Below are 16460 nucleotides of genomic sequence, written 5' to 3' on the forward strand. Positions count from 1 at the left end.
GTTGTTGTGGCAGGTCAGTGGAGTATACGGTTGTTGTGGCAGGTCAGTGGAGTATACGGTTGTTGTGGCTGGTCAGTGGAGTATACGGTTGTTGTGGCTGGTCAGTGGAGTATACTGTTGTTGTGGCTGGTCAGTGGAGTATACTGTTGTTGTGGCTGGTCAGTGGAGTATACTGTTGTTGTGGCTGGTCAGTGGAGTATACTGTTGTTGTGGCTGGTCAGTGGAGTATACTGTTGTTGTGGCTGGTCAGTGGAGTATACTGTTGTTGTGGCTGGTCAGTGGAGTATACTGTTGTTGTGGCTGGTCAGTGGAGTATATACTGTTGTTGTGGCTGGTCAGTGGAGTATATACTGTTGTTGTGGCTGGTCAGTGGAGTATATACTGTTGTTGTGGCTGGTCAGTGGAGTATATACTGTTGTTTTGGCTGGTCAGTGGAGTATATACTGTTGTTTTGGCTGTTCAGTGGAGTATACTGTTGTTTTGGTGGTGTTACTGAAGCTTGTTTCAGTTTTTTTATTTTAATGGCGTCATGTAGCAGAGACCCCTGCGTTGAGGGCCGTCCCCGGACAGGAGAACTCCTGGCTATGATGTAGAGCGTGGTCTACTGGAGAGTGAAAAGGTTCAGGTTTATACGAGGCACGCTGTAACAGCTCAATAACACAGGCCTGTAATCTACTCCCGTTTCAAACACTTCCCTGATTTACGAGCCCACGCACCACTCCAGCGCCTAAATGAGGTGTTCAGCGTATGTTTTGTTTACATACATTTTTTATTTATTGCCGCTGTCAAAACTGACTGCTGGACAAAGTCGCTTATTAACTGAGTAAATGGCTTGAGTTGATTTTTTTTAAATGTCAGCTTCCTTAATGACTACAGTCAGTCTGTTTCAAACGAGCCCCCCCTAACCTCCTCCGCCCCCCCACACACACATACACTACCACCCCTCTCATGTCCTAAGAGAGGGGGGTTGATGTGTGTGCGTGTGCGTGCACATAGGGAGGGAGGGAGTCCTGAGGGGACTGGGAGCTGCCACAGTTCACACATGGAGAGGAAAGGGAGGGTGGTGGGAGGGCGAGGGGGTCTTTTGTGCAGATACATCTGGTGGAGGGGTCAGAGCTCCTTTGGTCAGAAAGTAGAACTTGTAATAATTGCTTGGTCGTTTCGGCTTTCCGCCTCCGTCCACCGCCACCCACCCCCAAATAAACTGCTTTTTATCCAGGCTAATGGACCTGCCACCAGCACCGAGACAGGAGGCTGTTAGCACAAGTCCCAGGATGGGCTGCCAGGCTGCTGACTGCCGCTGCGCTAAATCACCAGCAAGGGTCACTCTGAGTTTCTGCGCCTGTAAAATTAAGTAGCTGTAAAAAGAAATGCTTCCATAAAAAAACACAAAGTTAATGGTAATGTTAACATTGTGTGGCTCTCTGCCATTAACTTTTTGCAGCAGGAGGGTGTCGTTTCATTCAAAGTCATTTTGAATCTTAGCAGTGTTCACATTTGTCGTGCATGCTATTTTTGGGGCAGATGGCATTACATTGTGTACAGTTGAAGCTGGAGGTTTACTTACACTTAGGTTGGAGTCATTAAAACTTGTTTTTCAACCACTCCACAAAGTTCTTGTTAACAAACTATAGTTTTGGCAAGTCGGTTAGTACATCTACTTTGTGCATGACAAACGTAATTCTTCCAACAATTGTTTACAAACAGTGAATTATAAGTGATATAATCACAATTCCAGTGGGTCAGAAGTGTACATACATTGTGCCTTTAAAATTCCAGAAAGTTATGTCATGGCATTAGCTTCTGATAGGCTAATCGACATAATTTAAGTCAATTGGATGTGTACCTGTGGATGTATTTTAAGGCCTACCTTCAAACTCAGTGCCTCTTTGCTTGACATCATGGGACAATCAAAGGAAATCAGCAAAAACTTCATTAAAAAATTGTAGACCTCTGCATGTCCTCTGGTCTGATGAAACAAAATGTCCTCTGGTCTGAACTGTTTGGCCATAATGACCATCGTCATGTTTGGAGGAAAAAGGGGGAGGCTTGCAAGCCGAAGAACACCATCCCAACCATGAAGCAGAGGGGTGGCAGCATCATGTTGTGGGGGTGCTTTGCTGGAGGAGGGACTGGTGCACTTCACAAAATAGATGGCATCATGAGGAAGGAAAATTGATATATTGAATCAACATCTCAAGACATCAGTCAGGACGTTAAAGCTTGGTCGCAAATTGGTCTTCCAAATGGATAATGACCCCAAGCATACTTCCAAAGTTGTGGCAAAACATGTCTTAAGGACAACAAGTTATGGGAATGGCCATCGCAAAGCCCTGACCTCATCCTATAGAAAAAGTGTGTGAGCAAGGAGACCTAGAAACATGACTCCGTTACACCAGCTCTGTCAGGAGGAATGGGCCAAAATTCACCCAACTTATTGTGGGAAGCTTGTGGAAGGCTACCTGAAACATTTGACCCAAGTTAAACCATTTAAAGGCAATGCTACCAAATACTAATTGAGTTTATGTAAACATCTGTAAACATTCTGACATTTCACATTCTTAAAATAAAGTGGTGATCCTAAGACAGGGAAATTTTACTAGGATTAAATGTCAGAAATTGTGAATAACTGAGTTTAAATGTATTTGGCTAAGTTGTATGTAAACTTCTGACTTCAACTGTAGGTATTCTCAGCTTTCCAAATAGAAATATATATTATTATTATATTATTATATATATTATTATATTTTATTATTATTATTATATTATTATTCCATAACAATTGCAATAGCCCTTGCTGAGCATTCTCAATTGCCCAGCCTAATTTGGTTTTAAACACAAAACTCCTCAAGCACAATTGCGAAGACGTAGCATGTTGCAACTATTCCCTAGTATGCTAAATATATAGAGCCCTATAAACCACTGTCATTCTGTCTGCCTCTGTCTGTCTGGTTGAAACACCATCAGGTTCCTCTCTGCTTTAGACGAGCTGGTCCTCTGTTAGATTCAGCTCCATCTCCATCTCTCCCCTCCAGATGGACAGAAGCCTCCCGTTTCCAACACCTCCCTGGCCTCCATGCATATAAGGTTGAGTCGGTACACATGCTCCCCTCTCTCCAGCCCCTTGCAGTCCCCTTAATAAGTCCATCTACTCTTCATCAGCTTTCTGTACCAGGGGACAATGGCCAGATTGAGGGGCCACAACAAAAGGTCTTTGAAAAGTCCCCTACAGTAAGATGTTGTGTTTGTGTGCATCACTCAGTGTCCCCAAGGTGCGCGGACCCCTGGTCTTTTCCCAGCTCCCCTCCTGCCACAGCCGCTCACCCACCATCGCGTTTTGAAGTGGCCCTTTTATTTTTGGAGACGTTTACAGGCCTTTTTAATTACTTACAGCTTGCCAAAGGGCTTTGCTGCCTCATTCTTCCTTTTGTTTGTCGAGGTCTTTCCACAAATCCTACTCTTGTTAAACCAGCCATCAGGATTTTGTATGGTTTCTAGTTTTTTTCTCACTCTCTCTCGCCCCTTTTCCTTTTGTTTATTTTGATTTGTGATTTTTCACTCTCCCCCTCGGTCCTCAAAGCGGTTTTCCATCAATTAATCTTAATTGAAGTCACACCAGACTTCCTTGCTTAATAATTCTTGCCACCATTGTCACAGATGGCTTGTTCTCGTTTGCAGCAGGAGCTGTAAATCAATTTTGATTTGGCGTTTGACATCAATCAATCGTCATTTTTCTCCCCAAACATCCTCTGCTCTTTTGTGAGACACGAAGATGGATCGCTGTGTCAAGTTTACGAAGTTCAGATCTCCTTATCAAGGGTATTGTTTCCCTGAGAACTTGCACACTAAGACAATTTTTTCCGTCGTCTGATTTGATACTGAGACAATCCAGCTTGAAGTGCTCTGATTATCACTTCATTCAGGCATACAATGCACTCGACACAAAACCGCTCCTCACCTGAACATAAAAAGGAAACTATTTTGGTGCATTCTTCTCACTCACATCCTTTTTTACATACCATTTTCTCTCAGCTTTCGACAGTTTGGTGACTAGTTTAATTGTGCACAAATAGAACCGGAACATATGTCTTTTGTTTCCCATTCTGAGACGTACCACAGTTGGCGCCGAGGTGCAACCATTGAGCTAATTACTTCTCTGGTAACAATTCCAGAATGCTGTAAGCATGCTAATAAAAATACATTTGGCTTACCATTTTTAACAAATTGCCAGCGGTCTTTGAGCCGGTCAGTGGGCTCTGGCGAGGCCCACTTAGGCAAGAACATCAATAAAACTATAAAAGGGCATACCTGCTAGGGGTGAATGTTTGTATGTTTTATGGGGGGGATGACCTGAGCATTCTCTCTGAGTGTTATGTTCTTAAGTGCGGCATTGTTTGAAGTTGTTCTGTGTGTGTGGACTGTCAAACCATTCTTGATCTGCTTATCTCTTCCTTGAAGGATGCAGTATGTCTTAAAGATAACATGGCCAAACTACAGTGTGTGTGTGTGTTGTGTGTGTGTGTGTGTGACGTTCTCGAGGGGCTTAGCGAGGCTATCTGCAAAAATGGCAATTGTTTGCCAATCTGTGTCCTTTAATTGCTTCAGAACAGATTTAGATACATCTGAACAAAAGCTAATTTTGGATCTGCCCCTGGGGTGTTTGAGGATTTTGCAACAGATTGAGTTGTCAAGGTTCCTACCACATCGCCAAACTGAAATCTTCACATAGGTTGTCCAAGGTTGCCGAAGGTTGCATAGTTATCTAACCCCCATTTTCCTTTTCTGTGTAATTAAATAGTTACCCTTAGTTTAGGCTTGACCTTCTGGGCCACAACCATGTAGCTCTGCACCAACGCGTGTTCCTTCAGGTGGTGGCCATTTTGACTGGGCGATAAAGGAGCCATTCCCATAACAAGGGTCCAAAATAAAAAGGAATTGACAAGGGGACTCAAAACTGTCACGGTATAATAAAGACTCCTATTGTAAACCGGCTTCCCTTGTACGTCTCTCTGTGTAAATCATAGTCCACTTTATAGGACCTAATCCATCCAATGTGCGTCAATTCTATGACTGGTGTGCATGCTTGCCACAGTAACACCTCCAGTGGAATAACAGTTAGTGATTTTATAGCTGGAATAAGGTCAAGCTCCGTTTACTGTTATGCTTTGATGTACTGATTCATGGTCGGTGACGCTGTCTTACCAGTATCTGAGAAGCAAAGTGTTTGACAATACCAGGATATCATTGTGAGCAACACTGAACAGTGATGTAGGCAGCTGAATGTCAAATCACAGGTTTCATTCATGAATGTGTCTCTCTGTCTGATTTTGATATTGACTGTAAAATCCAGACAATGTCCTGAAGATGTGCTTCTCCCTCGTCTTTACAGGAAGCTGCACAGCGGTATGAAGACCTATGGATGTGAGCTGTGTGGGAAACGCTTCCTGGACAGCCTACGCCTTAGGATGCACTTGCTGTCTCACTCAGGTAAGAATCAACACTTGTGTGTCTGTACAGATATCTGTCTATGAATGTGTATCTATACTGCATGTATTTACAAAAACAATACTGTACATGTAGAGATTTTTCATCCTGTGTTTAATACTGTGTAATACCCAGTTTTAACAATGCATAGCAAAACAATTGTACTTTTTTTGTTTGTTTACATTCTACACTATATGAACATGAACATTATGGAATTTGATATAGTCCCAGTCGGTATTGAATAGAACTCTGCGGTCCCGAACGCCTTGGTGGAAAACAACCCATGGGTTCCTACCACAACGCCAACGTTACCCCAATGTGCTTGTTTAAGTCAGTTACATAACTTCATTCAAGAAAAGTACATGTCTAAAGATGACTTTTCAACATCGCCTGCTCCCGAGTGTTCTCATTATGTAATATTGTAGAACCTCCCTCATGCCCCTTTTCATGACGGTGCTTGCAGCCACGTGAGTGCTAGCTACCAACCGGAACAGTAAGCTAGCCAAGACCAACATCACCAAAAAAGAGATTATACAGATGCAAGTAGTGAGTGGAGTTAAACGGACTACACATAGCTACGTGTAGCCTACCTGGACACCACGTCCCACGCCAAGTAGCCGGAAGCCACAGGGCTTTTCGCGCAGGCTCTATATCCTTAAGTGGGAGCATTGCGAACCGTAGGTTGGGATTTTTGACCTGGTTACATGGTATGTTGAACAACACAGCAGCTTCTCGGCATCTTTTGTTACTTCTGTCTTACAAAAAAATGTACAACGAAGTTGGCTCTTTTAGACTGGGGGTTAATGGGATAGAATGTTTAGTGTGTCACGGTTGTCGTAAGAACGAGACCAAGGCGCAGCATACGTAGAGTTCCAAATCTTTCTTACTAAGTGAAACTTCAGCAAAACAATAAACAAACCACAAAACGTGACTAATTGGTGCACAAACACAAAATAATGTCCCACAAACACAGGTGGGAAAAATAACTACTTAAATATGAGACCACGATTACCAGCTGCCTCTAATTGGAATCATATAAAACACCAACATAGAAAATATAAACTAGAACACAACATAGAAATTATAAACTAGAATACCACCTAGTCACGCCCTGACCTACTACACCATAGAGAAACAAGGGCTCTCTATGTCAGGGTGTGACATCGTGGTCTAGGGGAATTCCTTACTATTGTGTGAATATCGACTCAGGGTATTGGCTGTGCATTGTACAGGCTTGATATTGAAATGGGATAACTTCACTGAAAAAAATATAAACGCAACAATTTTACAGTTCATATAAAGAAATCAGTCAACTGAAATCAATTCATTAGGTACTAATCTATGGATTCCACATGACTGGGAATACAGAAATGCAAATACCTTTAAAAAAACAATAGGGGCTTGGATCAGAAAACCAGTCAGTATCTGGTGTGACCACCATTTGCCTCATGCAGCGCTACACTTCTCCTTCACATAGTTGATCAGGCTGTTGATTGTGGTCTGTGGAATGTTGTACTGCTACTCTTCAATGGCTGTGCGAAGTTGCTGGATATTGTCGGGAACTGGAACACGCTGTCGTACACGTTTATCCAGAGCATCCTAAACATGCTCAATGGTGACATGTAGCGAGTATGCAGGCTATGGAAGAACTGGGACATTTTATTTTTGTATTATGAATATTATATTATGAAAATGTTATTTTACATAGACAACCAAACAAAGTGCATCACCACACAAAGTACAATCAAAGGAATAAGGATATAGGAAAACATTACACAAAAAGGCAGTCATAAAATTGAGAAAAAAATATATACAAACATCACAATTATAACATGGGGCATTTATGGGAGCTTTTCTACATAGGACCATAATGGAGACCAGATTTTCCAAAATGTATCAGACTTTAGTGTAAATCAAAGGTAAGTGCCTTTATGGGTATAATAGCAGACGATTGAGAAAGACACATTCTCGCAGATGGTACATCAGGCGTGGACCATAATAACAATATACATTTTTAGGCTAAGTAAAGAAGGGTATTGAACAGATGTTCAGAGTCCGGGTCAAACGCAACATTTACAATCAAAGTAGAGGAAAATATACATTTGGTGAAAAAGCTACTTGCAGATATTCTTTGTGTAAATGAATATCATTCCAATAAGCCTGGATTCTGCTACAGTACCAAAACAATGTGCATGAAGGTGCCAGTATCCTGTTTACATTTGAAACGTAACTGTGATGCATTGGGAAACCTTTTATGAAGGCAGACAGGTGTAAAGTAGGTTCTATGAAAACATTTGAAATGTAGTTATTGTATGCTTATGGAGGTGCATTTGGGGTTGACCCTTTCACAGATAGAAGCCCATTCTTTCTCACCAAATGCATGTCCAATGTCTCTCCCAAACATGTCTCAACGCGTCATAGGATGAGGCACTTCTGTTCGCTAAAATAGAATATATGTCGGAGATTAAAACTCTCCGAACAGTAAGATTCTTAAATAGTTTTTCAACTTCAGTAATTTGAAAACATAGTATATCGACTTTCTTCAGACTCTCTATGAAGTATCCAAGTTGTAGGTACTTAAACAAATCTTTGTTGGGTATGTCAAACTCAGTTTTTATCTGTTGAAACGATTTAAGAGTGTCCTGAGTAAATAAAGGCATAAGGTCAGCAATACCCTTCGTCTTACAGTCCAGAAGTCCAATACTCCTTTTTTTGGGGGGGGGGGATCTGAATTAAGGGCAATCGGTGACCAGGGTGATGTGGTCGGGAATCTGCAAGTACCTCCTTGCATCTTTCAAAGCTAAGAGTGTATTATGTACTAAAAAATCCCACTCCTTTTTCTATTCTGGTTAGAGACCGTTTGCCCTGTTCTGTGAAGGGAGTAGTTCACAGCGTTATACGAGATCTTTAGTTTCTTTGACATTTCTCGCATGGAATAGCCTTCATTTCTCAGAACAAGAATGGACTGATGAGTTTCAGAAAGAAATGTCTTTGTTTCTTGCCATTTTGAGCCTGTAAAATCGATCCCACAAATGCTGATGCTCTATATACTCAACGAGTCTAAAGAAGGCCAGTTTTATTGCTTCTTTTATCAGGGCAACAGTTTTCAGCTGTGCTAACATAATTGCAAAAGGATTTTCTAATGATTGATTAGCCTTTTAAAATTATCAACTTTGATTAGCTAACACAACGTGCCATTGGAACACAGCAGTGATGTTTGCTGAAAATGGGCCTCGACACGCCTATGTAGATATTCCATAAAAAATCTGCCGTTTCCAGCTACAATAGTAATTTACAACATTAACAATGTCTACACTGTATTTCTGATCCATTTGTTATTTTAATGGACGAAAAATGGGCTTTTCTTTCTAGAACAAGGACATTTCTAAGTGACCCCAACCTTTTGCTGTGTGTGTGTGTGTGTGTGTGTGTGTGTGTGTGTGTGTGTGTGTGTGTGTGTGTGTGTGTGTGTGTGTGTGTGTGTGTGTGTGTGTGTGTGTGTGTTTTAAGAACACATTCTTATTTACAATGACGACCTATTCCGGCCAAACCCTAACCTGGACGATGTTGGTCCAATTGTGCGCCGCCCTATGGGACTCCCAATCACTGCCGGTTGTGATACAGCCTGGAATCAAACCAGGGTCTGTAGTCAAATCAAATTGTATTTGTCACATACACATGGTTAGCAGATGTTAATGCGAGTGTAGCGAAATGCTTGTGCTTCTAGTTCCGACAATGCAGTAATAACCAACAAGTAATCTAACTAACAATTCCAAAACTACTGTCTTATACACAGTGTAAGGGGATAAAGAATATGTACATAAAGATATATAAATGAGTGATGGTACAGAGCAGCATAGGCAAGATACAGTAGATGGTATCGAGTACAGTATATACATATGAGATGAGTATGTAAACAAAGTGGCATAGTTGAAGTGGCTAGTGATACATGTATTACATAAGGTTGCAGTAGATGATATAGAGCACAGTATATACGTATGCATATGAGATGAATAATGTAGGGTATGTAACATTATCTAAGGTAGCATTGTTTAAAGTGGCTAGTGATATATTTTACATAATTTCCCATCAATTCCCATTATTAAAGTGGCTGGAGTTGAGTCAGTGTCAGTGTGTTGGCAGCAGCCACTCAATGTTAGTGGTGGCTGTTTAACAGTCTGATGGCCTTGAGATAGAAGCTGTTTTTCAGTCTCTCGGTCCCAGCTTTGATGCATCTGTACTGACCTCTCCTTCTGGATGATAGCGGGGTGAACAGGCAGTGGCTCGGGTGGTTGTTGTCCTTGATGATCTATATGGCCTTCCTGTAACATCGGGTGGTGTAGGTGTCCTGGAGGGCAGGTAGTTTGCCCCCGGTGATGCATTGTGCAGACCTCACTACCCTCTGGAGAGCCTTACGGTTGTGGGCGGAGCAGTTGCCGTACCAGGCGGTGATACAGCCCGCCAGGATGCTCTCGATTGTGCATCTGTAGAAGTTTGTGTGCTTTTGGTGACAAGCCAAATTTCTTCAGCCTCCTGAGGTTGAAGAGGCGCTGCTGCGCCTTCTTCACAATGCTGTCTGTGTGAGTGGACCAATTCAGTTTGTCTGTGATGTGTATGCCGAGGAACTTAAAACTTGCTACCCTCTCCGCTACTGTTCCATCTATGTGGATAGGGGGGTGTTCCCTCTGCTGTTTCCTGAAGTCCACAATCATCTCATTAGTTTTGTTGACGTTGAGTGTGAGGTTATTTTCCTGACACCACAATCCGAGGGCCCTCACCTCCTCCCTGTAGGCCGTCTCGTCATTGTTGGTAATCAAGCCTACCACTGTTGTGTCGTCCTCAAACTTGATGATTGAGTTGGAGACGTGCGTGGCCACGCAGTCGTGGGTGAACAGGGAGTACAGGAGAGGGCTCAGAACGCACCCTTGTGGGGCCCCAGTGTTGAGGATCAGCGGGGTGGAGATGTTGTTGCCTACCTTCACCACCTGGGGGCGGCCCGTCAGGAAGTCCAGTACCCAGTTGCACAGGGCGGGGTCGAGACTCAGGGTCTCGAGCTTGATGACGAGCTTGGAGGGTACTATGGTGTTGAATGCCGAGCTGTAGTCGATGAACAGCATTCTCACATAGGTATTCCTCTTGTCCAGATGGGTTAGGGCAGTGTGCAGTGTGGTTGAGATTGCATCGTCTGTGGACCTATTTGGGCGGTAAGCAAATTGGAGTGGGTCTAGGGTGTCAGGTAGGGTGGAGGTGATATGGTCCTTGACTAGTCTCTCAAAGCACTTCATGATGACGGAAGTGAATGCTACGGGGCGGTAGTCGTTTAGCTCAGTTACCTTAGCTTTCTTGGGAACAGGAACAATGGTGGCCCTCTTGAAGCATGTGGGAACAGCAGACTGGTATAGGGATTGATTGAATATGTCCGTAAACACACCGGCCAGCTGGTCTGCGCATGCTCTGAGGGCGCGGCTGGGGATGCCATCTGGGCCTGCAGCCTTGCGAGGGTTAACACGTTTAAATGTCTTACTCACCTCGGCTGCAGTGAAGGAGAGTCCGCATGTTTTCGTTGCAGGCCGTGTCAGTGGCACTGTATTGTCCTCAAAGCGGGCAAAAAAGTTATTTAGTCTGCCTGGGAGCAAGACATCCTGGTCCGTGACTGGGCTGGTTTTCTTCTTGTAGTCCGTGATTGACTGTAGACCCTGCCACATGCCTCTTGTGTCTGAGCCATTGAATTGAGATTCTACTTAGTCTCTGTACTGACGCTTAGCTTGTTTGATAGCCTTGTGGAGGGAATAGCTGCACTGTTTGTATTCGGTCATGTTACCAGTCACCTTGCCCTGATTAAAAGCAGTGGTTCGCGCTTTCAGTTTCACGTGAATGCTGCCATCAATCCACGGTTTCTGGTTAGGGAATGTTTTAATCATTGCTATGGGAACGGCATCTTCAACGCACGTTCTAATGAACTCGCACACCGAATCAGTGTATTCGTCAATATTGTTATCTGACGCAATACGAAACATATCCCAGTCCACGTGATGGACGCAGTCTTGGAGTGTGGAGTCAGATTGGCCGGACCAGCGTTGGACAGACCTCAGCGTGGGAGCGTCTTTTTTTAGTTTCTGTCTGTAGGCAGGGATCAACAAAATGGTCGTGGTCAGCTTTTCAGAAAGGGGGGGCGGGGCAGGGCCTTATATGCGTAGCGGAAGTTAGAGTAACAATGATCCAAGGTTTTTCCACCCCTGGTTGCGCAATCGATATGCTGATCAAATTTAGGGAGTCTTGTTTTCAGATTAGCCTTGTTAAAATCCCCAGCTACAATGAATGCAGCCTCCGGATAAATGGATTCCAGTTTGCAAAGAGTCAAATAAAGTTCGTTCAGAGCCATCGATGTGTCTGCTTGGGGGGGGGGGGGGTATATAAGGCTGTGATTATAATCGAAGAGAATTCTCTCGGTAGATAATGTGGTCGACATTTGATTGAGGAATTCTAAATCAGGTGAACAGAAGGATTTGAGTTTCTGTATGTTTCTTTCATCACACCATGTCTCGTTAGCCATAAGGCATAGTGATGCCTCTTTCACTGAGATGCAGTGCCTTAGGTGGCTGCAAAACTCGGAGGGGGTGGGGGGGGGGATCTTAATCAGATATTTTGGCATTTCATTGTTCGATCTTGTACATTGTGAAGTATAAAGAGATTTTTAGATGTCACAAAACGTATTATTGATAAGCAATGATCATAAGAAGTGGAGCCATCTGCCATCCATATAGATTTAATCAATCGTTCAGACTGTTATCAAACTCATAATATTTTTGCTTGGTAAAAATCTACGTTTTCTTTTTTACATGCTTTGTGTGCTCTAAATTGAGTTTGGCCTTAGCACAAGCTAGTGAATTCCAGTTCACCTGGGTTGATTATTAAGAAGTTCTAAATGCTTTACAGCCTCCAATTTGTTCCTATTTTCCATTCTAAGCTTCTTCATGATCGAGGCTTGGGAAATGATATGACCCCTTATACTTTATTTAGCAGCATCCCAGATAGTTGCAGCTGAGACAGGAGAGAGTTGATTGTCGAGACAGTAATGTGAACACTTATCTTTGATCACAGAGCAGAATCCTTCATTGTTAAGCAGAGACCTCTCGTTTTTGGGGATTGTTTTGCCAATTTCAATATCTATATACACTGGGGCATGGTCAGAAATGACTATATAACCAATAGCACATGACTGGACAAAATGCTAGTAAGTAGAGGGCCTAAAAAATAGTTCAATCTAGAATATGAATTATGGAGTCTAAAATAGAAAGTATAGTCTCTGACATTAGGATTTAGCTCTCTCCATACAGTATGTCTACTAAACCAGATGAATCACAGATGTATTTGAGGCTCAATGATTCGAGACTGGGGCAGTTGATGATTTATCCAATTTACCCAAGGTACAGTTAAAATCTCCTGAAATAAACCCAAGTCCCTTTCAGTATTGATTAAATAAAAAAATCATGTCAGACATAAATTTGAGGGAGTATAGTAATATGTTGAAGTATATTACCTGTAATCAAAATAAACCGTCCTTCATGGTCTGTATCTTGGTGCTCAAATATAAATTGGACATTTGTTCTTTTATTTAATTTATTTTTCACACGTTTTCGCTGTATCCAATTCTTTAGTTAGTCTTGTCTCATCGCCGCAACTCCCATACGGACCCAACCCAACCAAGCCGCACAGCTTCTTGACACAATGCCCACTTAATCCAGAAGCTAGTTGCACCTTTGTGTCGGAGGAAACACTGTGCACCTGGCGACCATGTCAGCGTGCACTTCACCCAGCCCGCCACAGGAGTCGTTAGTGTGCAATGAGACAAGGACATCCCTGCCGGCCAAACCTTCCCCTAACCCGGACGACGCTGGGCCAATTGTGCACCACCCCATGGGTCTCTCGGTTGTGGCCGGCTGCGACAGCGCCTGGACTCGAACCCAGAATCTCTAGTGGCACAGCTGTAGAGCCTTAGACCACTGTGCCACTTGGGAGACTGACATTTTTATTTTCAAAGATGGCAGTGCCTCTTTTGTTTGAACTAAAAGAAGAGAAGTACACATGGCCCACCCAGTCCCTCTTCAGTTTAGCGTGTTCTGTTGAAGATAAATTGGTCTCGTGTAGCATCGCAATTGAAACCCTTTCCTTTTTTAAGGATGTTAGTATTTTCTTAATCTTGACCACATGCCCACTACCCCGAACATTCCAGGAGCTTTAAATTAACTGTTTATGTTACAGTGGTATTAGACTAAACCCAGAATGAGTAGTGCATCACAAAAACAAAACAATTAATAACACGCTTGTGTAACGCTAAACTAAAATAACACCTACAAATAAAAATATAACCCCCACTGCCAAGTCTCAAAATGAAACGACAGAACCAAAAATAGTACCTACACTATTTTCTGTCACGCTACTAACAGGAAGCCCATTAAGTGTTTATGTCCTATGTTGAATAATGGCGAATTAACATAGATCTATGGACATGTGAATGAAAAATGGATAGCCTAATATTTTTAATTGTCCTAAACATTATCACTATTGCACTCATATGCACGTGCTGAACACACACCCCATAGTCACATGTAGCCTCTCCTACATACTGTAATAAGAATTCCACCCCATTTTGATAGTTAAAAACGTTCAAACAGAAAAGTTTCACCCCTTAGTGGAGAGGCCTCAGAAAATGTCTTTACGTAGCCATGTTGAAACCCCACCCCCGAACTGGGACATTTTCAACTTCCAGGAATTCTCTACAGATTCTTGCGACATGGGGCTTGTGCATTATGTTAAAACATTTGGTGGTGTAGAGGTGCATTCAAATTCCCATCAATAAAATCCAATTGTGTTCATTTTCCATAGCTTATACATGCCCATACCATAACCCCACCGCCACCATGTGGCACTCTGTTCACAAAGTTGACATTAGCAAACTGCTCGCCCACACGATGCCATTACATGCTGTCTGCCATCTGCCCGGTACAGTTGGAATTTGGATTCATCCGTGAAGAGCACACTTCTTCAGTATGCCCGTGGCCATCAAAGTTGATCATTTGGCCACTGAAGTTGATTACAATGCCGAACTGTAGTCGGGTCAAGAACCTGGTGAGGACGACGAGCACTCATATGAGCTTCTCTGGGACGGTTTCTGACAGTTTGTGCGGAAATTATTCGGTTGTGCAAACCTCCAGTTTCATCAGCTGTCCACTGGTCTCAGATGATCCCACAGGTAAAGAAGCCAGATGTGGAGGTACTGGGCTGGCGTGGTTACACGTGGTCTGCGGTTGTGAGGCCAGTTGGACGTACTGCCAAATTCCCTAAAACTACATTAGAGGAGGCTCATGGTAGAGAAATTAACATTAAATTCTCTGGCAGCAGCCCTGGTGGACATTTCGGCAATTAGCATGCCAATTGCACACTCCCTAAACTTGAGATAACTGTGGCATTGTGTTGTGTGACACAACTGCAAATTATAGAGTGGCTTTTTATTGTCCCCAGCACAAGGTCCAATGATCATGCTGTTTAATCAGCTTCTTAATATGTCACAACTGTAGGGTGGCTGGATTATCTTGGCAAAGAAGAAATGATCACTAACAGGAGAGAAATAAGCTTTTTGAGTGTGAACAGTTCTGGGATCTTTTATTTCAACTCATGAAACATGTGACCAACACTTTGCATGTTGCGTTCATATTTGTGTCCAGTGTCGTACTCACGGATATGATTTCATGAACAGATAACATGAGATATATTTCCGGATTTACAACGGGCTGCAGTGGTTTTAAATCAACATTCAGTGGAGATTTTGGCCCCATTGGTTTAGGGCCTGGGCCATGGCATTAGCCATCTAAAAGCCATGTAATTCAACACACAGCAGCTATTGATCCAGCCAGGCTGACACTGGCCACGGACAGCCTGTGGATTCAGGGCCTACTTAGTGCAGTTGGGCTTTTTTCTTTATTGGACTCCTCTCTTCCTCGGGCCTTAAGTGCAGATGGTTTATAGACGGTCTGTAAAAGCCATTGGACTCTGGGTTCCCTGTTGTGTAGGTTTCCCCTTACCCCTCCACGTGTTGGCCTGATCCAACCTCCTGCCCACCCACACGACATATGGGACTCCAGCCACCCTAGTCATAGACTGTTCTCTCTGCTACTGCCCCTCAAGCGGTAGTCTAGGTCGGCACACTAAGTCTAGGTTCAAGAGGCTTCTAAACAGCTTCTAGCCCCAAGCCACATGACTGAGGGAGAACAAACAACGGTGACAAAACATCTCTCATTTACGTATAATGGGAGAGAACGAACAACACTTGACTGACTGACTGTTGTGTTTCCAGTGTGGAAGGAGCATTGTGTGGTCGTATGTGGAAACATATGTAAATCAAATAAAAATGTATTTGTCAAATGCGCCAAATACTACAGGTGTAGGTAAACCTTACAGTGAAATGTTTACTTACAAGCCATTAACCAAAAATGCAGTTTTAAGAAAATACCCCCCCCCCCCACTCCTGAACATCTAATCAAATGGCTACCCAGACTATTTGCTTTTTAAATTGTTTAATTTTACCCCTTTTTCTCCCCAATTTCATGGTATCCAATTGTTAGTAGCTACTATCTTGTCTCATCGCTACAACTCGTGTACGGGCTCGGGAGAGACAAAGGTTGAAAGTCATGCGTCCTCCGATACACAACCCAACCAAGCCACACTGCTTCTTAACACAGCACGCATCTTATCTCTTACTTTTTTGGGGGGGGGGTATTTTCTTAACTGCATTTTTGGTTAAGGGCTTGTAAGTAAACATTTCACGAAGGTTTGCCAACACCTGTTGTATTCGGCGCATGTGACAGATAAAATTTGATTTGATTTACATATGTCTCCACATGCAACCACAATGTTCCTTCCACACTGGAAACACAACAGTGTTGTTCAGTTCTCTCCCATTATATGGAAATGAGAGA

The 16460-nt window shown here is 43.0% G+C and overlaps 1 protein-coding gene across 3 annotated transcripts in view; it reads left to right on the plus strand.

The window, feature by feature from the left end:
• LOC123999724 (zinc finger and BTB domain-containing protein 16-A-like) overlaps positions 1-16460 on the plus strand; it is a 147527-nt gene that overhangs the window by 46339 nt on the left and 84728 nt on the right. For all 3 annotated transcript variants that reach the window (XM_046305747.1, XM_046305749.1, XM_046305748.1), the window contains exon 3: positions 5390-5487. In XM_046305747.1, coding sequence (XP_046161703.1) covers positions 5390-5487 — 98 coding nt within the window. The remainder of the gene's footprint in view (positions 1-5389; positions 5488-16460) is intronic.

The sequence above is a fragment of the Oncorhynchus gorbuscha genome, linkage group LG16, assembly GCF_021184085.1.
Source record: "Oncorhynchus gorbuscha isolate QuinsamMale2020 ecotype Even-year linkage group LG16, OgorEven_v1.0, whole genome shotgun sequence".
Taxonomy (NCBI): Eukaryota; Metazoa; Chordata; class Actinopteri; order Salmoniformes; family Salmonidae; genus Oncorhynchus; species Oncorhynchus gorbuscha.